The sequence below is a fragment of the Zonotrichia leucophrys genome, chromosome 3 (assembly GCF_028769735.1).
Source record: "Zonotrichia leucophrys gambelii isolate GWCS_2022_RI chromosome 3, RI_Zleu_2.0, whole genome shotgun sequence".
Classification (NCBI taxonomy): Eukaryota; Metazoa; Chordata; class Aves; order Passeriformes; family Passerellidae; genus Zonotrichia; species Zonotrichia leucophrys.
Window position 1 is genome coordinate 73,878,867 of NC_088172.1, and position 24,534 is coordinate 73,903,400.

At 36.6% G+C, this 24,534-nt stretch overlaps 1 protein-coding gene across 1 annotated transcript in view; it reads left to right on the forward strand.

Annotated features, from left to right (window-relative positions):
• Positions 1-24,534, forward strand: part of ADSS2 (adenylosuccinate synthase 2) — a 36,614-nt gene that overhangs the window by 8,067 nt on the left and 4,013 nt on the right. The window contains exons 2-11 of the mRNA XM_064708819.1: positions 6,873-6,975; positions 9,279-9,347; positions 10,090-10,140; positions 12,382-12,448; positions 15,397-15,504; positions 15,784-15,865; positions 17,549-17,675; positions 20,423-20,577; positions 21,014-21,138; positions 22,106-22,203. Coding sequence (XP_064564889.1) covers positions 6,873-6,975; positions 9,279-9,347; positions 10,090-10,140; positions 12,382-12,448; positions 15,397-15,504; positions 15,784-15,865; positions 17,549-17,675; positions 20,423-20,577; positions 21,014-21,138; positions 22,106-22,203 — 985 coding nt within the window. The remainder of the gene's footprint in view (positions 1-6,872; positions 6,976-9,278; positions 9,348-10,089; positions 10,141-12,381; positions 12,449-15,396; positions 15,505-15,783; positions 15,866-17,548; positions 17,676-20,422; positions 20,578-21,013; positions 21,139-22,105; positions 22,204-24,534) is intronic.

Genomic DNA, 24,534 nt, shown 5'->3' on the forward strand with positions numbered 1-24,534 from the left:
GCAATCTAAAGAGCTTCGGGAAGGTTCGAAGTGAGAAGACTTATCCTTAAAGTTGCTCATATATTCTTAGGAGTTTACCAGTGTGGGTCCAAAGTATGACTCTGTAGTAGTTACACGTCTAAAAATTTTTTCAGTCTTCAGAGCTATAAGGAAAAAATTGTAAAATTGCAGTCAGGTGCTTGCATTAATATTTTTACTAGTTTTGTTCTGTATTTTACTCAAAACATTGGCAGTTATGGTATTTAAAAGCTATAGAAAGCAAAAGAAAGTAAGTAATTTTGCATAGCCAGGGGAAGTGCTGAACTGATTACCCTTAAAATTACCATAGATGTCCTATTAGAAGCACTGTTCAATCAGTGTGTTTAAAGTGTGTCCTCTGATACTGTTCATTAGTCTTCAGTGGTTTTTCCACTGATGCTGTCTGGGCAAGGGCACAGGGTTGTGTAACTGCTGTGCTTGTGTCAGGTGCACAAGCGTAGTGTTTGTGGTGAGTGTTGCTTTCTGCTCCTTTGATAGGGGCTTTTGGCTAGCACAAGTCACTTGTTTGATTTATTGACGTTTCAAGCTTGTTTCTAGTAAAATGTCAGCTAGCAGATAATGTCTTTTTCTCCTTTCAAATTAGTATTTTCAGGTGCTCAACGCTCTTGTGAAAAGGGTGTTTTCAAAGAATGTTTATCAAACAGCTCCCAGAAGAGCAATGCTTGCAGCTGCCTTTGCTATCTTATGACCCCTCTGTGTGCATGTCACTGATTCTGTTCCTGTTTGCCAGGATAGGTATGTTTTAGAATGGTATCTTGTTTTGTGTCTAGTACTGACCAACCTATCTGAATTGAATATGCAGATTCTTGGGTGTGGTGCTTGCACTGAGAAGGATTTTTGGACTAATTGATCCTTAACAAGCTGTAGTAAAGAAAAAAACTGTGGGGTTTTTTTTGGTTTACTTTAAGAAAATGTCTCTGCACAGCTTGCCAGTGTAAAGTATTAAAAAATAGTGTTTTGTAGGGAATATTTTATGGAACTATGTTTGTAGAAGGTAGGTATGAGGCTTTGTTACAAGGATTGCTGTCAGTCTTAACAGTAGTAGTGTGATAATTTGTGTATTAGTGGGCACCTTTCTGTCTCCTGTAAATGTATCTCTTCTACATGTTGAATAACTTGGATATTTCAAGATTACTAGCTACTGGTCAGGCATCATATGCTTTTTCAAGAAAGCCATTTAAGCATACTGCTCTAGTAAAACTGGAATAATGCCGTGTAAGAGTTTATATGTTCAGTTATCCTGCACAGGTTTTGTTTAAATATTACAGATTAAGTAATGATCACGTACCTGCTCTTACTTTCCCTATTGCCCTTGAAATACTTTAAAATAATCCTGTAATTTAATAGTGTCAAGATTATGCAAGAAGGAAAAAAGCTACTGTCTCTTAATAGGATTGTAAATTGTTCATCCATCAAACTAGGTCCTTAGACTAAATCTTCGTACTGAAATCACAGAATTGTGGAATGGTTTTAGTTGGAAGGTGCTTTGAATATCCCTTAGCTCCAGAGCTCCGGCTCCCTTCTGCTATGGGTGGGAACACCTTTCATTAGACTGAGTTGCTCAGAGCTCCATCCAGCCCTGATTTAGGCACTTTAAGGGAGGGATGGCGTATCCACCACTTCTCTGGACAACCTGTTGCAGTGTCTCACCACCCCCAGAGTAAAGAATTTCTTCCTAATATACTAATCTCAGCCTGCCTTCTCTCTGTTAAAAGCCATTCCCCCTTTTCCTGTCACTGTCACTCTTGTAAAAAGTCCCTCTCCAAACTTCTTATAGATCCCTTGGGTACTGGAAGGCTGCAGTAAGGTTGCACCAGAGCCTTCTCTTTGCCAGGCTGAACAATTCCAGCTCTCTCAACCTGTTTTCACAGAAGAGAAGCTCCAGCCCTCATCTTCTTCATGGCCCTCCTCTGAACCCGCTTCAGCAGCTCATGTCATGTTGGGACACACAGCAAAGGTTCATGCTTGTTATTCATGATGGTTTTCATGCTGTGTCTCCCAATAAATGGAAGGAAATGTTTTCATTCCAATCCAACTGGCACCCTTTTGAGCTGGATTTTACATTGTAATTTGATAAAGCTGTGGGCTGCTGAAAGTGCTGATTCTTTGGTCGCTGAAAATCATTTGGGAGCAGAAAGAGAACTGTTCCAAGTACTGTGCTGAAAGATACAAGGAGAAAAAATAATGGAAGGAGGGAAGACAAACAAACCAAATGCTTTTAGCTTAATTTAGTGCTAAGAAGGTTGCTGACTTCTGAAAATCCAATTTTAGAAACCTTAAAGTATGTTTAGACTGCAATGCTATGTCTTGATAGAGATGTTCAAGTAAATGGCACTGTTATGTAAGAGAAGTATGCCTGGGACTCCAGGTGTAGTCCTGAGTGAGCCCCTTGACAGGAGCATGGTGTTACTGGTTGTTGCTGGTTCTTACTGCTCTTTGTTTTGTGTTGCTGTTTTCTGCTGTTGCCAGAGAATTGTAGAATTGGTTTTATGTTCTTTTTTCTATTCATATATACACATTTTTCTGTGATGAAAAAGGCTTCCTCTGCTGCTGTTCTGCAGAATGGGAAGAAAGCACGCCAGGGAAGAAGTTCTTTGTTCAGAGTGCTGCTGGGTCTTACCTCTCTCATGTATGAGAAGTGGTCTTTCTGCCCCATCAGTACTTTTGTGCAGTCAATCTGTTTGTAGGCAAATCCAGAGTGTGCAGTCAATCTGTTTGTAGGCAAATCCAGAGTTGCCTTGCCCTCGGGGCTGAGTATCTTGGCCATGGCACACTTGTTGGCTCAGCCGAAGGAAACCTTGTGTGGGGAGAAAGGCAAAGGAAGGCAGTGCTACCTGTGTGTGGTGTATTCCAGACCGAGCAAGAGCATCCTGTGGTCCTGCTGCACATTTGTCCACTGCCCGTGTTGGCACACACGTGTTTGTTTTCACATGTATGGGAGAGAAGTCCTGTTTGGCTACTTAAAAGATTACTGAGATGTGGTAAACTGATTTTTTATTTAGTTAGCTAGGGAGTATTGCCAGCCTTAATGACTGTATGTTTTGACTGAAATGACTTGTATATCTTAATTTCCCTTTGGCAAAAGCTTTATGTAAGGTATTGAATATCATTTGAACATGAACTTTGTTTAACTAGTAGTAAAAATAATTTCCACAGTTAGTTCTCCATTATTAATGTTTAAACATGTGAATCAGAGGAGTGTTAGTTTGAATGACCTAGCTTATCCCATTTGGTTTAGTTGGAAGAGGGAGGAGGAGTGAGAAATCCAGATGGAAAGCACAGAAGCCAGGAGTGACTTCATCAGTTTAAAGCTTAAATTATGCTCAGAGGCAATAGTTGCCTGCATTAACATCAATATCTGGAGAAGGGAAAAAACAACCCAAAACAAATTCAAACCCCATAACCTAAAAACAACCCTCCCCTTCACCTCACCACCACTAGAACGCCGAGTTCAGATTTCTGTAATTAGAATTGTTTACCAAACCTGTGTTGAGCAATGTCTGAGCACACAACATGTGTACACTTCACTGCAAGTTCACTGTAAAGTGTACAGTGTAAACCATTATTTTAAAATATTACAACTCATACTGTGTAACCACTTCTGCTGTTAGGGTAGAGCTTACCTGTAAATAAGCAGAAGAATTTTGAAAATCAAATTCATGACATGCTGTTACTTGAATGCTCTCTTAAAATAGGGTTTGAAATTAAAAATACTTTTCAAAATGACTAATTTTGACAGAATGACATCAAGAGCAGTTTGGGGACTGATTTAATATTCTAGCACACAGCTTCCATCAATAACACTTTTGGGATTGCATCTTTTCACATTGTGGGCATCATAATATTATAGTCAGTAATTTCTGAGATTCAAATTTGAGTCTAATCTGAAAATACTCTTTGAAAACCTTGAAGTATTCATATGGCTCAAGATAATGATTTGTCACACGTTTTCTACTTTAGTCTCTACTCTGGCAAAATCCCTTCAAGTGGAGCTGCTCAGAGTAAACATGCAGAAATAAAATAAATACCAGTAGTTTGCTTCTAGGTGAAGCATGAGCTCTGTTGCATGAACAGTCAAGGTTTAGAAAGTAAAATGCCATTTTTATTCTGTCAGCCATGGGGTGTTTTTCAGTGAGCATGGAAGCAGCACCCTTGGCGTCACTCAGCAGTGCAAAGATGAAATCTTGTCACCACCTGAAGTCAGCAGTTCCACTCTTGTGACCAGCAGAGTCAGAGGCTGCGTGCTGTACACCTTGTTCAAGCACATGTGACTGCTGAACTTTAGGTTGCCATGTCTGAATGGCACCAGTAACTTGGCAGACTTTAGGACACTAAGAATTTATTGTTGATCATGATCTGATTTCTAGAGTGGCCAGGTTTTCTTTCTTTTTCTTTTTTTTTTTTTTTTGACATTCGTGACATAAGAAAACCTTTATTTTTTTTTTAAATAATTTGAGAAGCAAAACATGAAATTAACTTGTCCAGCTAGTAGAGAACAGTCATTCACTAATACTAGTGTTATTTATGAGTTAGTCCAGTTTATTTATGCTGCTGTGGGAGACTTTGGACTTGTCTTCCCATTTGTAAATTACTAATACCTCAGTACTTCAGTGTTGTACTTAGACCTATCTATTGAATTTTCATTTAAAGCGCCTCAGTGCTCATGTTGAAGTCTAGACTGATACTAGCAGTGAATCTGATAGAAATGAATAATTTGAAGGAATCTGATATGGAAAAAGGTAACTATCACTTTCAGCACAGGTACTGACTATAAATGATGCTTTAGTGCATAACTGTGCTGGTTTGCTTAGCTTCTCAAATATTAAGTAGAAAACTAATGTCTTTTATTGCAAAATACCTAGTGCATTTTATATAAGTATATAACTTAATAGTTCTTAAAATATTGTCTATTTTTGGAGTAACTTGTAGCTCAGGAGTATCAGCATTTCATTTCAAAAATAATTATAAATTATCTATCTGCTAATGTAGTTAACATCCTTTTAAATCAGAGACAGTTGTGGAGTGGTAGACTGCTAAATAACCTTCCTTAAAGCTGTTGAGTAGAAAGATTGCAAACAGGAAGTTTATTCCCGAGCATTTCTTGCTTTTTTAAAAGAGTACATTTGAAAACCCTGCTTTATGTCTCGGTTCAATATGTTTCATTTGTTGTGAATTGAAAATTTATCATTGTCTGATTGAGTCAGACTGATTGAGTCACTTGCAAAGAAAATCTGCATCCAAAAATCTTTACTGCTACTTCAAGGTAATGTTCAGTTGGTGGAAAAATTCTGCAGTATGTTATTTAAAAATTTAAACTTGTATTAAACTCAGATATTTCCTTTGTTGGGTGAAGGTTTTTGAGTTTTCTCTCTTTTCAGAGGAGGTGAAGTGGTCACAAGTCCTCAAATAAATAATGCTAAAATTACAAAATTTTCATTGCTGACTTCAATGAGATTAGGCTTGTACCTGTGGCATGTGTGTCTGTGTACTGGCACAAATGTTTGATATCTACAACTACTCTTTATTTGTATTGTCAGATACAGCTTTATGGGTTGGATTTATTTATTGGATTCATACTTCGTGAATGTTACCGAAGTAGTGAGTAGCTGTTGAGTCCATTGCTTAGAAAAGTCCATTTGTGACACAATATTCTGAAATATTTCAGATTTATAATTCCATGGATTAATAATGTTTATAGTTTATTTTCATGTAATGCCTTTCTTCAGTTTGTCTTGTGCTGAAAGGTGTGTCAGCATAAAAGTCATTGTTTAAGGTTTTCTTTTTGTGGAGCAGTTTGTTTAACTTCGGGTGTGAGGAGCCTTTAAAGGATGTTCCTGTGGTTATGACAAACAGAACCGTTTTGTATGTAACCTTGTCTTGCACAAATGACTGGGTCACAAGAGAGTATAAGCTTATTTTCAAAAGTACAGCAAACAAGAACTGGGGATATTTGGTAACTGTTTTGTAATCTTTTTAGTTTCATAAGCCTTTCTTGACCGTCTTTAAGACTTGGTCACAAGCTTCTTTTAGTATTTTAGATGGATTTCAGAGTTTAATGAATCTCTTAATGCTCTCTTTGTTGTAATGAAAAGTGCTAGAAATGTTTAAAGTGTTAGTTTGATGTAAATGGTTTCTGGTAACTTAGGAAAACGCAGTTGTTTCACTTGTTTTTAGATTCACCCCTTAAAAGCTATGTTTAGCATAACATGCATTTAACATAAATGACTTGTACTCTTACATAACTTCTCTTATCAGGAAGGAATAGAATGAACTAGGTAGTTTCACTTGTTACTATTCATAGAAAAGCACTCAAAGGTCTGAACCCAAAATTCAGAACAGCAAGCCTGCATGTTGCCAGACAATGACACTTACCCATCCCAATAGCTGTATGGTTTTATACTCCCAGTTTAACTGGGGATTTGTTTTTTTTTTTTTTTTACTTTGTTAAGGTTGCAGTTCCACTCTTAATACTTTACTTTCATAACTGTACCAGAAAACTAATAAAATTGATGATGGCTTTTAGAAATGTTTGCATGTTCTAGAATATTTACATATGATGATTTTAGGAATATTTTAATCTCATTCCACAATTTTGTACCTTTGATGAACCAAAACACTGTCCAAAGTCTATATGGCAGAAAATACTGATGTTGAAATTGTCCAGTTTGACAGAACAAGTTTGGCTGATTTCCTGGGAAGTCTCTGAATGCTCTTTTGTCAGTAACAGAAATGAAAACTGCGTAACCAATTTACTTGATCTCTATACTGTGTGTTCATTTGTCTTTAGTGTCAAAAACTGTTAACACTTTTTTTCTCCCTCTCCCCCCACTCAGGGAGGCAACAATGCAGGGCATACAGTTGTTGTGGATGCTGTGGAATATGACTTTCATCTTCTGCCAAGTGGGATCATCAATCCAAAAGTCACTGCCTTCATTGGTAAGTGGGACATCTGAAAAACAGACAGGATTGTAGTTACAGACTTGTGACACATTAAAATAACAAAATATATCTGAGAACATACAGTATCAGGAGTCGTTTTCTTCAGTTTTTCATAGGCCTAGATTGTTGACTGTCTTCCTGATACTGCCCTTACTCATTTGTGAAGTTGGGATTACAGAATGGTTTTTTTGTCTTGGATAGTTCACCTTTGTTCTTATCTATCCTACCAATGTTAGCAGCTAGCTGCCCAGTGTGTCTTCATTTTCCCATTCTCTTTTATTTTCTCTACCATTTATATCTCTTATTCTCAGAATACCCCACTCGTATTTGATCTTTAGCCCTGTTAAGTACTTACCATTACTTTTTGAACCATAATTCTTCCCTCCCTTTTCTGTTGGATTGTGAAATGAATGCTTAACTCCAAAAGACTTCCACACTCTTGAGTTCTTTCCAAGAAGTCCTCTTAGGAGAGTACATGGGAAGGTTTAGGGCAGTGGCTGTACTAGGTGATACCAGGATCTGTGATCTGTTTGCTTTATGAAGAGGGGTTTAGGCTATCTAGTCTGTTGTCCCTAAAAAACTACTTTTACCCCAGTACCACTCTCCCTTGGAATCTTGTTTCCAATCCTACATGGTTGGTGCTTTTTTCTTTGCATTGCTTGGATGGCCAACCTACTTAATAATGTGGTGTAGCCCATAGAATTTCCTTCTAAAAATGAAGGTAAACATAAAACATATGTACACACCATTATAACTATGTTTGTGTTTGAGTGCTGTTTCACCAAACAAGTTGAGTCTCTGGTCACTAAAGGCAATGACTTAGCAACACTTCCATGTTGCTTCTTTGATACCCCGGTCAGGATTCTGTTGCCTTGCCTTTCCTGTCACTTCTTCCTGCATCTCATTGTTTTGCAGTCTTGCCTTTCAGTTTGGTATCTATGCCAAGAGCAAGTGATCACTGACAGTTTGCTAAAGAGCAGCTGAAGAGCCTCTGTCACGAGTTACTTGATTCATAAACAGTCCAGCTGGTAGTGACTGTATACTCTGTCAGCAGTAAATCTGTACTTGATGGGATTTGGTGGTTAATTGCCCCTTTTCAGCTGTTACATTGTGACTTGATGATGGGATAGTTATGGATCAACTTGTCCTGCCTAATACTTCTACAGAAATGGAGCCAGTGAGCATGGAAAGAGATTCTTGTTGATGATGGGAAGTTTGGGATGTTAACTGTTCCTAGTTTTGAGGGCTGAGGCAGATTATACTACTTCTATTCTCTTTTGATGTTACTGTACTCTGTTTCTTGAGGTTATCACTTGAAAACAGTAAAAAAAGGATGCCCATTTGCCTTGTGTTCTTGGGCAGACTTGGGTGAATAGGAAGGCCCCCATCCTTTAACAATACAGTAGTTGGGACAGAACTTTTTACAAATCCTCTTGTCTCTATCTTCTGTCTTTTGGTCTTGCCTGTTCTGAAGCTTTTTCTAGATTCTTTTAAGAAAGGGTAAGGGCAAAGTGATTGAGTATTAAAGTAGAGTATTCCTATTGTTTAGGACTGCATCATGAAGGTAATAGTGAAAAAATCTTAAAATACTTCGTGTAGAATGCTTTTATCTGTGTGAAATTAGGTGGTATGCAAATAGTTTTGGATGGCAGATCCCTTCTTCAGCTAGATGTTTGAATGTACTGAGTTTGGTATGGCCTTAAGATGGTTCAGTTTTGCTGTGAGAATGCTCCTTCCTAGGCACTCAGTGATGCTGGTTAATTGTATGAGCTAGCAGTCTTTTTCTGGGCAGTGTGACAGCTGTAGGAAGGTGAGCTTGCTTTTGATAGGGCTTTTTCCTCTGTTGTTTTTGCTGGTCTCTTAACAGTCCCACCTCTATGTACAAAATATTTTGTGTCTGTTTACACCAAAAAAGTGTCTGCAAGGATACTAGTGTTTATAATGTACCAAGCTTTTAAAAAGCAATAAGTTTATTAAAGTGAAGAACAAAGAGGGAAGTTAATTTTAGGTATGAGAAAGAGGAAGTTGGATTTCAGACTGTTCTACAATTCTGTTCCTGTTTGTACTGGTCTAAATTGAAAGTTGCATTTATTAGGAAGATTCAGTGCATGTAGGTAGAAATGCATGCTTTAGGAGCAAATCTGGCTTAGACAAATTCCTAAGAATCAAAATTGCAGTATGTTAAAGAACTTAAATAAAATACTTTGCACACAATATATGAAGTGTCTTTGAACTGTTTGAAATGTTTTTTTCCCTTGCTCAACATAATTAATTAAGTTTTATATAATGATTTTCTTCAGGAAATGGTGTTGTAATTCATTTGCCAGGACTCTTTGAAGAAGCTGAAAAAAACTTAAAGAAAGGAAAAGGTGAGAATTTGAAGATAGTACTTTTAAAATAGTTTGTGGCGCACTACTCAAATTATTTAGATGGAGGATACCTCTGTAGAGGTTACATACAATGTATTTTTCCACAACTCCTTTTAGCTGTTGCTTTCTGATGGTAGTCTTGCTGTAAGTGCCAGAGCCCTCATGGGAAGGCAGATAAAAGGAATCTCTGTACAGTTTCAGAATATAATCTAAATCAGAATTGTCTGCAGACATTTTTCTTTGCTTAAAAAAGTGAATTTAAGAAGTGAAATGGCTTTTTAAGCGTGTTAACCTGTTGAAAGTCATTTTACTTCTTAGAGTATTGGTGTACACTTTGACCATGTTAATGTAGAGGGGTGCTCTGGTAATCACTTCTTGATTCAGAACTCAGTTTTTGGATACTTCATGTTATGTCTATAGCTATGCTTGGCAGCAGGCTCCTAGAAATGGGAAAAAACAATGGTTTAGATTATTCAGAACCAAAAGAGCTACTAATTGTTTGCTAAAATTGAAGAGCTAGTAGCTTGAATTCTTCTTCAGAATAAGTCTGATTTTCTCAGCTTAATAGGTTGATGCCAAGTTTTAATTACTGAAATTACTTCTTTTTTCTCTGTAATGTGATTGCTCAGTCTTAAAATAGATTGACTGAGGTCTAAGCATGAAAAGTATTTATACTTTATACATCAGAAGACAAAAATGCTATACAAAACATAATTTAAACTATTTCATTTTGCCTTTAAAGGACTAGAAGGCTGGGAAAAGAGACTAATAATTTCTGACAGGGCTCATATTGGTAAGTTCCTGTTTGTGGTTTGTTTTTTTGGTGGAGTTTTTTTGTTTGGTTTTTTGTTTGTTTTTGGTTTTGTGCATTTTTGCTTTTTATGGACTTTTTGTGGCAGTAAAAGTGTGATAATTTTTAGCCATCTCCTTATATAGGTTCTTTTCTTTGGATTAGGTCTCCCTGGGTTGCTTTGATTTATTGAAGGTCCTAGAAAAAAATTCACTCGGAATCCTCCCAGGTTTATGTTCTAGTGATTTTATTTTTTAAATCCTATTCCATAAGCATCACCTAGGCAGGAAAGAGGTTCACTTTCCAAGTCAGATGAGAAGCACAGAGCAGTCAGAAAGCATTGAGAGTGACTTGACTCAGGATTCGTTCCGCTTTTGGTGTAAAGTGGCGCTGCTCACAGTAACGGTTCTGCTGGGAAAACAGGGGACCCAGTGTGACTTGAAGCTCATGATCTCCCTACCCCTCTCCTTGCCACTTGCTTCCTAGAGGAGTTTTTGTGGCAAGGACTCTCTAGGGATGAAGGGAATGGCTGCCCTCCTTGAGAGGAGCTCATCATTCTGCACTGAATCCAGCCTATGCTTGAGACAGCACTGCAGTTCAAAGCCTGAAGTGAAATAGTATTGAGTCCAATCCACCAGCACAGAGCTTCAGACAGTCTTCCTGTACCACTCCTACTGCATCTTTATGGCATAAATTCATCCTTTAGATTAGCTCTTTAGATATTATAACATTATTGCTGCCTCTGGTGTAATTTTCTGAAGATGCAAACTGTTTAGGACTTGACAAAGTAAAAGCTTGTAACACAGGGGAAAAACAGTTTTGCTTTTGGTTTCACTTTCTTTGGTTTTGCTTGTTTTGTTTTTTACACCAATCTGGAATAGCTTAGTGAGTGAACTTACTGACATTTATTTCAGAGTAAATATGTTTTTAGTTTGGAGTAACTAATGAGATTGAAATAGTTGAGTAATTGTTTTTAAGTTACCAGTATCTTTTCTGATAATTCTCTAGGTGAATTATTTGGAAATTGCTCAATTACTAGAAAAACTGTTCTGTGGTGATTATATTGCAATGGCAGTGCTGTGAATTTATCATAATTAAACAGATTGTGAATAAAAAGGACCAGTTGCTGTCACTCATAATCATTCAACGTCCTCACAGAAATGAGCTTTCATAATGCCTCTATTTAGAAAGTTTTGATGACAATTTGAAAGTCTGTTACCATGATAAAAATGTCTTCTCTAAAATGGATATTGATCTATGAATAGTCTCTAACAACAGATCAGCTAAAGGTAGGTTCACACTGCTGGGCATGATGTAATTCTTTAAAATGTGGGAATGCCTGGAAATAAACACAAAGCCAAATTGGTAAGGCAAACAGGAAAACCACTCTTTGTTCTGGAGAGACTAACATACTTATTACATGGCTCTTTCCTGTGCAGTGTAGATAGTTTTTAACTTTCAGGAAATAGTGCTTAAGAAAACCAGTTGAATTAATTCTGCTAGCCTATAAGCTGTGCACCAGCCCACCAATCTTTGTATTTGACATGAGTCTTGTAAGATTTTTGGGATGTGGGGGAGTGGGGGCGTGGATGTTTGCGTGTCTTTTGAGTTTTGTTGTTCTGTTTTGGTTTTTTGTTTCTTTTATGGTAGACAGAGTATTGATACAAGGGATACTCTGCATAATCTTTATAATTAATAACAATATAATGCTTAAAAACAATCGGGGCTTATGAAGTTGACTTCTGTTGATATAGCAGACATTGGTGGGGGCTTTTCTATTTTCAAATGTGTTTTAATTGATGTTGCCTAAAATTGTTTAAGAAATCTGTAAAATAGGTGAGAATGTTAACTTTCAGGTCTCACCTGAATTTTAGCAGTATGACTTTTTTTTTTTACTGTATCCTATTTCCAGGATTTTTTTTTAACTACATTTTTTCTTTGTTTATCCATACATTCTTTGGGGCCACTACAAAGCCAAAATGGCTTAGTTATTCTGTGGGACATACATACTCACTTTGCAAATATTCTACAAAATAAGCACTTTTTAAAAAGTCTCTGAAAAAACTTAGAAATCTTCCCTGTGAAAAATGCAAAAGGGAAGAAAAAACCCCTCTAGTTTTATTTGCCTTTCTTCAGGGTGTATATTTATTTTCCACATTGGTAAACAGAGTTGGTCTGAAGAAATCATTGCTGTTATAATTTGTTTCACACAAATTTTCAACTTAAGTTATTTTATTTTCTTAGTGTTTGATTTTCACCAAGCTGCTGATGGCATCCAAGAACAACAGAGGCAAGAACAAGCAGGAAAGAAGTAGGTAGTTTTATTTTGTCAAACATGGATGACTTTGTACAAACAGGACTTAATTAATTGAATCTCTGTTTTGCTTGCTCAGTGGGTTAAAAAAAAATATCCATGTGACTCTTGAATGTGGACTATGCAGGGATTATTTCTTACACTTTTATCTTCCAGTGAAAGATTATATGCTTAATTAAAGGGCTCTGTCTTTATAGTCTGCCTTATGAAAAGGTTTCTAGTTGTTAATTTGCTAGTTTCTGCTTCCAGTGTTTTGTTTACTGGAGGTATTTGTTTCTGTATAAATATATTTCTCTTTATGAATATTGAAAAACCCCTTTGGCAACTCCCAATAACTGAAAGCCAGAGGTACATGTAGATGTTCACATTGTCTTCTGCAGAATGCTACTCACTTTCTGAAGCTTTCAAAACTTTTAGAAACTATCTTGCTGTTTTTAACTTGTGCTTTCCTAGTAGCTGACTAGTTCTTGGGGCTGGGGAAAAAGCTGGCAGAATTAACAGTGACCTGTCTAAAGCTGGGAAGCACTGTAGTGCTATGGGCTTCTCAGATAACAGTAAACTTAGAAGACCTTCCAAAAAGAGAGATTACATGGATGAAAAGTAATTGAGACATACTCATCTGAAAAATGTTTGATCCATGATAATAAGCTTGAAGAGAGTGTCTGATTTGGGTGTATCTTCACAGAGATTGCCATAGAGGGATAATTTTTCAGTGATTTTTACAAGGAGTCATTTTTACACTTGTCTGAGCTGTACCAGCTCTCTTGTTACCTGCTGGTTTAGGATTTAAAAAGCAAACAGAACATATAGATAAATATGGAAGAATATTCTTATTTTAATGAGCCATTATTAGCGATTATCCCTGTGTATCAGCTGTTCTTCAATATTTATGGAGCACAAGCTAAAATTGCTGTATGACAATATTTGCAGTTAAAAACAGTCATTCAAATCAGTTACTTGAGAGAAGGCACCACTCTTTTGGTTATTGTAAAAGATTGTTAGGGAAAACCCAAATAATTTGCTTTTAAAAAACTCAGGAAAATATTTATGTTCAAAGCAAAATAACTAAAGTCACTATTGAAAATGCTGAATTTCTTCTTTCTGTGGAGTTCTTGATCTACAACATACAGTTTTCAAGCTTGTTAAAATTACCCTATTTCCTCCTAAATTTTAAGGCTAAATAACTGTAATGGGGAGAGTAATACTACAGGCTGGCTAAGAACAGGCTATCATGGATTATCAAAAGATGGTTTCTTGTTTGTTGGAGGCAAGGAATTGAAATAGTCTGCTAGCATGTCTTACTGCAGATTGACTACATGCCATGGTTGGTGTTTAAATTCTTTTGTGCCTAAGACTTTGAACTATTATCATTAAAATTACCATTCTAAATGGTAAATTTATTTGTTCTTTTAATTGAATGCTTTTGCCTGGTCAAATGTAGCTCAGAAACCTTCACCAGTAAGGCTCATCATGTAGCTTCCCTTGCAGAAAGGTTATAGAAAAGCTTAATACAATCTAGTCTAAAAATCTAATACGGTGGATTCTGCTTATACAGTTGTTTCAGCTTCCATAAGTACAGTCTTCTGACATTTTTTTTATTAATTGGTATGTCTTAATGAAACAAAATAAATGGAAACCAACCCTTCTCTGTGAAGTGTGTGAATTGGGGTGGATGCTGGAGGCTGGAGTCAGTTGTTTAAGCCACAGTGTCCTGGTCTGGTTAGAGGATACAGTGTGGTGCAAAGTTCATTACAATGTTTTTTTTTTTCTTGGACTGGAGGTAAACATCACTCCCTGAGATTACTTGGTATTGAGTCTAATTGGAAGAACTTAAGTTTTTTTCCAAGATATTTTTGAATCTAATCCAAACTGCTACGGAGTTATATACTTAGTATGAACTGTATTTCTGTTTGCTCACATATCAAGTGATACATAATTTTTGATAGGACCTGTGCCTCCTACTTTACCTGGAGGGCCTCTTGAACTGAGTTGTGGTATGGTGCCTTCAAGGCAGTTTGAAGAACTATGGGACACACTGCATATGCAGAATTTATAACTGAAGGAGAGTCTGTGTCTGATTGAGAGGGGTAAGAGCCCAAACCCTTTAAAACTAAGTGCACAATTAAGCTTAACAACATGTAGCACACTTCTGAAAATTTTGCAGACCTGTTCACTTCTCCTTAAAAAGTTACTTAATGTATTGAGCATGATGGGGAAGGTATTTGATAATCTGCTTGTGATGAGTACAGTTTGGCTCCATTTTGATAGCTACTTAGCATGACTGAAGTAGCTGTACTTCTCTCACAGTAAAGTCAGTGCAAGCAAATTTTATAGTATATTGTCAGGACTTAAGCTGGAAAAGGCTTTTCAGGGAGAGTGGGCAGGTAAGGGTAAGAAAAGGAATTCAGTTTTTCAGAATCAGCTACAGTGGAAAACCCATGTCTGAACTCAACATGGAGAGCATTTTGAGTGTCTCTGTCACTTTTGGATGTTTGGCAGTGTCTTCTGTTTTCCTGGCTCCAGCTGAGGTATTTAGAATGAAATGAAATATTTCTAATACACAAACATAAAATCCATACTCTTTGTGTCGTTGCTTTTTAGGAAGATACTTAGTTTCGGTTCATAATACTGAAGGATATTTTCTTGACATTTGGTTCCTTAAGTATAAATTTTAGAATTGTGTACAAATAAATATGTAAGCATTCACTAAAGTACAAAAAATTATTGGTTTAAAAACAGAAGTATGTAGAAGATTAACATATTTGCTTGTATAAACAGAGATATTCTGACACTAGATTGCATCCTAAAAATATCTTTTGTTTTAAATGCTTGAAGCAAGGTTACACGCTCACAATTAATGGCATTTCATTTTACGCTAAGGATGGAATAGCTTTAGAGAAAAAACACCTTTATATGAATAACTCTTTATTATTATCTTTTCAAAGTCTGGGAACTACCAAAAAAGGAATTGGTCCAGTATATTCTTCAAAGGCAGCTCGAAGTGGACTCAGAATGTGCGATCTTGTTTCTGATTTTGATGACTTTTCTGAGAGGTAATTACTGTACACAGTTGTAAGGATAGTTTTCAGTTTCTGGATAGTACCCTGTGTAAGCAATTATGTCTGGTTCCTGTTAATTTTCTTAGTTAAAAGTTATTTAAAATTAAAAAAATATGTATAATTTTATTAAATTATACAATCATGATTATTATAATAATTCATTGTTTGAAATGGTTAAATTACCAAATAACTGCAGGTACGTAACCAGTAAAAATCAAGGGTGGGTGGGAAGAAAACAAACAGAAATCTCAGTCAAGCATTTTTGCCTTTCAGGTTCAAAGTGTTAGCCAATCAGTACAAAGCAATATATCCTACTTTAAAAATAGATATTGAAGGGGAATTGGAAAAGCTGAAGGTAAGCCTGCTTCTGTCTTTCTGGTTATCTAATCACTGTGTGCAGTTACGGATATGTGTATCCCTTGGTGTGACTGGTGCTTGTGCTTGTGTGAGGAGTTAGACTGTGTCATGGGAAACCACGTGCATCAGTGCTGCAGAGTCTGCTGCTATCCTTAAGGACACTCTTGGCCCCTGTTTTATGTTTCAAAACTTACTTTCAAGGGAGATACTTGAATTTTAAGAAAAAGGGTTGTATGGGGTGATTTCTTCTTGACTTACTTCTACTCAAGCATACAGTCTAGGAGAAAAACCAGGATTGTAGCTGGGGGAAGTATGTTTCATTGTAAAGCAGAATGTTAAGCCCTTGTCTCAGAAAGTTAAGAATTGAAGTAAATAGTTTTTCTAAGTAATAGCTCGTAAAAAAAAATACTGTCTAGCAACACAGAAAAATGGAAATTGATAGCAGCAGAGCTAATGAAGCCTGATTGCCAGCGAACTAGTCGTATGGTTAATAATGAATTCTGATTTGATCTTTTCCCTGAGGTTGGGACAGTTGAGAGTTTCCTCTCTGGCATTAGGTTTTATTTGCACAGCATCCAAGTTATGTGAAAATCTTGGGAGGTGACTTACTGTTCTACCCAACCTTTTTATTCATGCTTCTTGTAGAAACCTCTGTGAGATTTTTTTTTAACCCTTAAAATGTCAACCAAATATGACACTGTTTAAAGCCACTGAGGTGTGTGGGGAACAGGGAGGGCACACACAATTACATGATAATTCTTTAAGAAAATCAGGCCAAAGAAACCATCCTTTCTCTACCTTTAATTTTTACAGCTCTGTAGTAGAGTATAAGGGAGTTCTTAGCACTTCTGTTTGTTTTACTTTAAGTAAAGCCAGTTGTACATATGTTGTTGTATTTGTATTAGTTTGTAGGTCTAGAAACCAGTTACAGTTGATTATTTCATAATGCTTTATAGTTTACTTAAAGCAATTCAGGATTATGGACTATCTGAAACTCCTTGTTAAGGTGGAAACACCACACATTTGTAGCTTGAAGAAAATTACTTGTCTTATGCTGATGCACTTGATTCCACTCCGAAAGGCAAAGTGTTACATTTCTCATGGAGTAAATTGTTGAATTGAGAACTTCCATGTGTTCCCATGGAGAAAGGCTGTGTACCAAGTGATAATCTGAACATTATTGGCTTCTTGCATCCAGCTACTCAATGGCATTCAGGCATTTGATGCTGAATTCCAATAAAAAACTTCACTTCTACTTAAAAATTATGACTCACAGTTGTGTGCGTTTGTTAGCTGCAGATGGCCAGAAGCTGAACTCCCTACATGTAGGTTTTGGGGGAGACATTTCGAACACTTGGAAATGAAAGACCGAATACAATACAGTGATAATACTCATGCTTTGAGTGTTTCTAAGGCTTTCAGAAGTTTGGATTTTTCTTTCCTCTTCATCCTTCCCCCTTTTTTCTTTCCTCTTAGGGAGAGTGTACATATCTGTTGTGTAAATCTGAATTTCACATTCTTCCTCCCTTTGTTCACAGTGTGGCATATTTAACATTTCTTTGTTTGCTTTTCTTCTTCAAAAGGAGTATGAGCATTTTTATGAGGGAACAATAGCAATTCTACTCTGGCTGCCTTTATCATAATGAAATTATACTATACAATAGTCTTTTGTGTTATTCAGGGCTACATGGAAAAAGTAAAACCAATGGTAAGGGATGGTGTTTATTTCATGTATGAGGCTTTACATGGACCACCAAAGAAGATCTTAGTTGAAGGTGCAAATGCAGCACTGCTGGACATAGATTTTGGTAGGTATGGTCTTTTTGAGACACATGTTGATATACACTTGCATTGTAAAAAAGGAACATTAAATATAAACTCTCCTGTGATAAGCTGTTCTCATGGCAGAAGTTGTTTTTGTTTTGGAAGAACAGCACTCTCTATGACTAGGAAATAATACAGGGGTGGGTGAATGGGTTGTTAATTAAATGATTTCAAAAAGCTGTAGATTCTCCCAAGAGTAATAATTTGAATGGCATTAAAGATCAAGTAGCTCCTCTTAGAGTGTAGCTATTGCTTCAGCATCTCTAAGTTGTAAATTAAATCACTCACTGTTTTTTACATCTGTGGAAATCACTTGAGAATAAAAATGGAGAGCTTTGAGAGGCAAAGCATATATGCAAAATACTTCTTGACTTTTGAAAAATCAGCTTGCTTTTTCAAGAGGGTCTTTAGATAACACTCAGTTTTCCATTGTTTCACATTGTTGGGAAAAGTGTTGGTAATCTGGATTGCTAATTGAGGAAAGACTGAAAAGGTTACCCCAATCTATTTGATATTAAAAATTATGCAGTTTTTCTTAAAACACTGTAAGTTTGCTAATAAATTAGAAGATTCTAGGTAGTAGAAGCAGCTTTTCTTTAATGGGAGGATTGTTTGTTTATTACGTTGTAACGACAGATAATCTGCCACTCTGTGAGCCTGTGTGATTGGCTCCTGCATTTTGTCACATTTTTCTTCAATCTTGCTGGCCTTGTAACAGCATCATTTTTATTGTTAGGAAGATGCTAACACCTGAAATGGAAGCCTATAAAGACTGCTGTAAAACAATTATGAAACTGGCATGCACTCAGCTTTCAACCAATATGAGTTGTGGTATTGGGCATTTTCAAACATACTCAGTCTGAAAGCCTCTTATTTTAAGAGTAAGATGTGTCTTAGGTTAGTCTCTGTAAGTACAAGCACCAAACTCTCATAATTGAATATTGGAAGACACATCCTTTTTTACAAGACAAAAAAAGAGGAAAGAAGTCTTCAGATATACTTTTCACAGGGAAATCTTTGATGTAAAACTGAGATATTTGCAAAAAAGTCTATGAAGGGGGTTGTTTTCTTGTAAATGGTGAGTATTTTGGATTTCATGTAAATAGAAGGTGCTGGCAGTCTTTTACATATCAGGTATATCTATAATACATACAGAGTTGTTCAGATTAGTTTGATTTTTTTTCCTGCCTCTGCTGTGAGACCCAAACACACGAGAAAATCTGCTCTCCATAGGTAGATACCATCAGTGGATTGGGCACTTGTGTTAACAATAGACAAGCCCTAGTCAAAAGGTTTGGCACTGCCAGTTTGATTATTAATCATTCTGAATGAGGCTGTTGTCTGTGCTTTGTTGCATAGAAATCTTAATATTGAAGTGAGTTTTGTGAATGTGTGTCTATTGGCTGTGAGGATAGTAAATCCCCAGGCTTGCAGTCCATCCCACTTTCCTGCAGCCTGTAATGAAGCTTATGTATGCATTTGTCTGGGAATGGGGGGGCAGGTTTGGGGATGTGTGGTCTTCTGTGTTTTTAAGCACAGAGTAATGACAAAGCAATGTAAATATATCAGACTGGGAGGTGAAAGCGAGTAACAACTGTTTCTTGACTCTGGTTTTGACATCCACTGGCTATATTCACCTGTCAGTACTAAAGAAAGTTTTACTACTGCGTTCTAAGATTAAAAACTGATTAATGCTTGCAAACTGCTGTTACGTATCACCTGTAAGCCTGAATCTGTCTGGAGTGATTTGAGATACCTGAAGCTAATCTGTGAAATCTCACTGATCAGTCTCTGAAGGATTTTTGACTTTGTACAGATGTCTATATTGCTGAAAGAACTGTATCGCTTTTAGTTCCTTTTGTCTTGGTTGTTCCTCTCTTACCTATCGCTGATTCATATCAAAAAACATGCAAAAAAGTCTGACACAACAGGTAGAAGTATCTTGCTTATGTGCAGTTATAGTGAGGCTGAAGTATTTGTTCACAGTTCAGCTGGGGCAGTATGGCACGCTCTGCTTCATTTGCCATACTTAATAAAAAAAAGGTATAAACCTAAGGATTTTGAAATATTCAAGTCTCTTCTTTGCAGTCCAATGACAGCTGAATATTTAACTAGAGACAGACTGGTACTACTAGACTGTATTCCAGTCGTCTTCTTTTTTTAATGATCTTTTTTCATTTGATTATGCAAACAAAGTTGTTCTTTCCAGAACTCTGCATTTCATTGCAATTTCTTATCCTTATAATGTGCTGATTGGCTTGTAGAGTTTGTATTTTATTTTTCCTCCAAAAATTAAAAATAGTAAATCTCCATTCTCTAAACTTTTAATACTGTTTTCTGAAGAGTCTCCCTTCCAATTTTTGCATTGTTCAATTAGTGAGTTTATGTAGTGTAAGAAAGCAAGGCATGTTTTTCTGGTGTCTTACTCCAGTTTTTTACCTACTGCCATCATTCAGAATTGTTATGTAGTACATTTTTACCAGTTGAAGTAGTAAGATTTCTACCTTTTCAAATGAAGGTGGATCAGACAATGTACATACAAAACTAAGAACTTACTTAATGTGTTCTTGACTGTAAAATACATTTATTGTGTGTTTTGATTTTGAATGTTGTAAAATCTAGGTAAGTGCAGTGCAAGTACTGTCTCTCACCAGGTTAGACTTTTTTGAAAAAACTGCTTAAACCCAGTGTTTTAATAATTTCCTAAACCAAATGTTTTGGTTTTTAATAGGCACATATCCTTTTGTGACTTCATCAAACTGCACAGTTGGAGGTGTGTGCACAGGACTGGGCATGCCGCCGCAGAACGTCGGGGAAGTGTACGGGGTGGTGAAAGCCTACACAACCAGGGTTGGAATTGGTGCCTTTCCTACAGAACAGGATAATGTGAGTATTGCAGCCTCAGGTGTGACCTGATGGGTGAAATATCTTGGTGTGTCTTGTCTGAATTTTATTAAGTCAGTGTTAGCAATGGATAAGTGCCGGTATGTAAGTGACAATGTGTTTGCATGTCTCAATCTTCTGATTCTAGACTGAGCTTAAAGGACTTCAACTTTCTTAGATATTGCTGTGGAATAGAAGGTTAGAGCAGGAACAAATTTTGCAAAGTTTGCCTAAAAATTGTTCTCTTGAATTAGAAAGAACATTTTGTATTGCTGTCTTCATCCAAGTGGACAGCATTGTGAAAAACTGGGGAAAGGACTTTAAAGGTAATTTACAATGTAAATTGTAATTTGCGTATTGTAAAATGTTAAGTAAAGACCTGCATCATGTGTTGCAAATCAAAGAAACCCACATGCTGATATGTCTTACTCTTTGTTAGGAAATTGGAGAATTGCTGCAACAGAGAGGCAAAGAGTTTGGTGTTACCACTGGTAGGAAGAGAAGATGTGGCTGGCTGGACCTTGTCTCACTCCGATATGTCTATATGATTAATGGATTTACTGCGTGAGTTGTTTGCAGACTTTGCTGGCAGCTTGACAGAAAAAAATCATGAAATGCTGTAGATAACTGTAAATTGTGCATATTCTAGTTAGTAACATTTGCACTGTTAATATTGCTGTGTTGATTGTTTTGATATTTTGATAAATTAGCTGTTCCTCGTTTTTCCTATCATGAAGTATTTTTACGTTTGATATTTTTATAGATGTAGATTTTTCTGTCCTTTCTTTATGGAGATTTCTTCTGTTAGTTTGTCTTCAAAATAACATAGATGGGAAACCATCAGTATCTCTAGTAGTATGTGTAAGTATTAAAAATACAGATATGTCTTTGGGATGTTAATCAAAATGAAAGATGGGTGCCTGAAACAAATTGGTATAAAATTTCTAGCAGATCAAATAGTGTAAATACATATTTTATTTAAATACTTCTGTTTTTCTTGTTTTTTGTGGGTTTTGTTTTAAATAAGTTGTAGCCAGGTATTTGTAGAGACAGTGTTAAATTATTTTTTGTCTTCACTGTAGGACAGGAACATTTGGAGAGGACAGGAGCAGACACCAACAGGCATTATGCAATGAAATGGTCATCTTAAATGGCTATACCTTAGATGGTTTGGTATCTTGGCAGCACCCTCACCAATTAAAATTGTAACACTTAAAGCCATAGACAAATGCATTCAATTGGAGAAGGCCTGTTCTTTGATTTTTTGGGCATCTTCATGTAGTACTAGATTGAAGGATCCAAGAAAAACTGTGTTTATCCTTTTTTGTTGCCGTTGTCTTGTTTCAGAGATTGTTTTTGGTTTGGGGTGGCTTTTTTAAGTCAGACCAGCTAACAGATTAGTCCCATATGAGATATTTTCTTAAAGAAATAAAAGTAGTTGCAGGAGTCAATTTTGTTTGATTTTTTTTAACAATGTGATAAGATTCAAGGGTTTTTGAACTTGTTTAACCAGAGTAATGTTTCTTTATAGATTGGCACTTACCAAATTGGACATCTTGGATGTATTTCCAGAAATCAAAGTTGGTGTTGCATACAAACTAGATGGTGACAGCATACCTCATTTTCCTGGTAAGACTGCTTATTTAAAAATTTTAGATTTTGGTGAAATGTAATGTGGTTCTTTTGAATGCATTTGGCTTCTACTTGTAAAACTTACAAGAGCAATATCTTACTTCAGCATCAAGCTATTAAAGTCTTCCAGATGCACCAGACATATCTTTTACCATACCAGTGCCTGCCCCTAAAAGATACCTGTACCAAATACTGAATTTTGTCTACTAGAAAGATTCAAACAGCTGTACTACTTGTTCTTTTTATTTTATACAGCCTGCATCACCTTCAAGCTAAATTGGAAGTTTGTTACATACTCTAAACTGTTATCTTGTTCCACTACTGTATTGATGCCCATTGTTAGCAGGCCAGCTCTTCATTTAAGCATGCAATGAACCCCATAAGAGAATTGGTTCTGTTGAAAAGCCAAGTTTTTCTTTCCTTCTGTTACGTTTCTGACAGTTCACTTCCCTTTAATGATTCATGGAATAGCCAAAAACCTACAAAAGCTACATAGTGTAAAAGAGGGACAAGGGGTGGGGCAAGAAACTGGCAATTAGTTTAGGTGAAAGCAAGACTATTTTCTAATGCATGACCAATGTACATTAGCGTAGCATAATAGAAGCTGTAGTTCCTTACTTGAAGAGTGTACCTACATTTTAAAATATTCAAATATCACAAGCCAGTGTTTTTGTAGATAATGTGTCATGTTCAGTTTGTGATAGTTAGGCATACTGCAGAAAAAAAGGAAGAACATATAACAGTACTAAAGATTGGGCTTTTTGATTTTCATTATGTGCACATATATGCCTGTTTTCATTCTAATTGGTACTTGAGCGTTAGAGGCTGGTCACAGGTTACAATTTTTCATGGGATATCATCATCATCAGAGAACTTCTTGTGGGTGAGGAGATCAACTATAATAATTGGATACAACTCACAGCAGGATTTATGTAGTACAAAGATGTAATTATGTGTAAAGGAATAAATGATGATGTGCCCCTAGTCCTTGAAAAGAGCACATATCTGTTAAGAGTAATTCATTAGGAATTAAACAAATTCTTTTGTTTCTCCGTGTGCTTGTGGGAGTTTTCTAACTGATTTGCTGTCCAGAATCTTCAAACAAAAGTGCCACTTCCAGTCTGAATGCATGCTGAATGACTTTGATTCAGGAAATGTAGTACTCGTCTTGCATTAAACCAGGGAATGCTTTTCCCCTTTTAAGACTCAGATATTACCTGATTGGTACTCATATCAAAACATTAGGGACATTTGTGTTTACCTGAAATGGCCTTTGAACCATAATGGAGGTTGCATGTTTGAATTGGGAACTACTCAGTAAATGCTTTTGCTGTAGCCTGTCGTGCTCAAGCCAAGAAAATCTTTTTCTGGCAGTCCATCCTTAAAGATGACATAAGCAGGTGGCCATGTTGTACAGTACTAAGATGTCAGTAATTTGTGGGGTTTTTTTCATTCATTGTCTGTCTCAGGGCTAGAATCTTTTTAGATACAACTCTTGAGGGAGCAGACTTAGTTCCCTGTATACCCCTAGGTAACAGCTGACCTTTGGTCATAGGAGCACAATATGGCTCTCATGCCTGTATGAACTTTACTGTATGAACAATTAAGAATTCTGGTAGAACTTTAGTAGAAGCTGTTGACATGCTGTCTTCCTTAAAGCGTCAGGAAGGAGTTTGAGCTGAGCTTCTGGTAAGCGGGAAGATGCTGTCTCTCACAGTGCCTCTATGTTCCACACTTCTCCTTGCTATACTCCTCAACATTTGGCAGCATTTTCAGCACACATGCTGCAGTTAACCCCTGCCCCTGGCATAAAAAACAAAAGGTAACTTTATTCCCACTTTGTGTTTTGCAGACCATTAGACTGTTTCTGATGTCTGCATTTCTGCATGCTGTGTGCTTGTATAACTTTTTTTTTTTTTTTCAAACTTGCCACTGACATTGAAATTTAATTTAGAAGAAAACTAGTCTGGGAAGCTCTCACTGGCAGACTTTTTCTTTCTCTCTCCCCTTCCTACCCTCCCACTGTCTTGGAGATGTTCATGATTTACCCTTCTTGTGAAATGACTGTCTCTAAATTAAAATCACACACAGTACTCACCATCTCAGGAAAAGCATGCCGTGTTTCATATTTTGTTCCTTTTTCCACCTGGATTGGAGAATCGTACAAGTCTCACTCAGAGTTTTTTTAACTTAGCTTTCTGTGTGCATTTCATAATTGCCTCTTAAGCAAGAACCTAAAATGTCTTGTGAATTTATGGCTGCCTTCAGTTGGTGTTACTAAGGCTGTAGTCTTTTGCTGGCCAGTGGTAGGAGTTTATGGAAGACAGA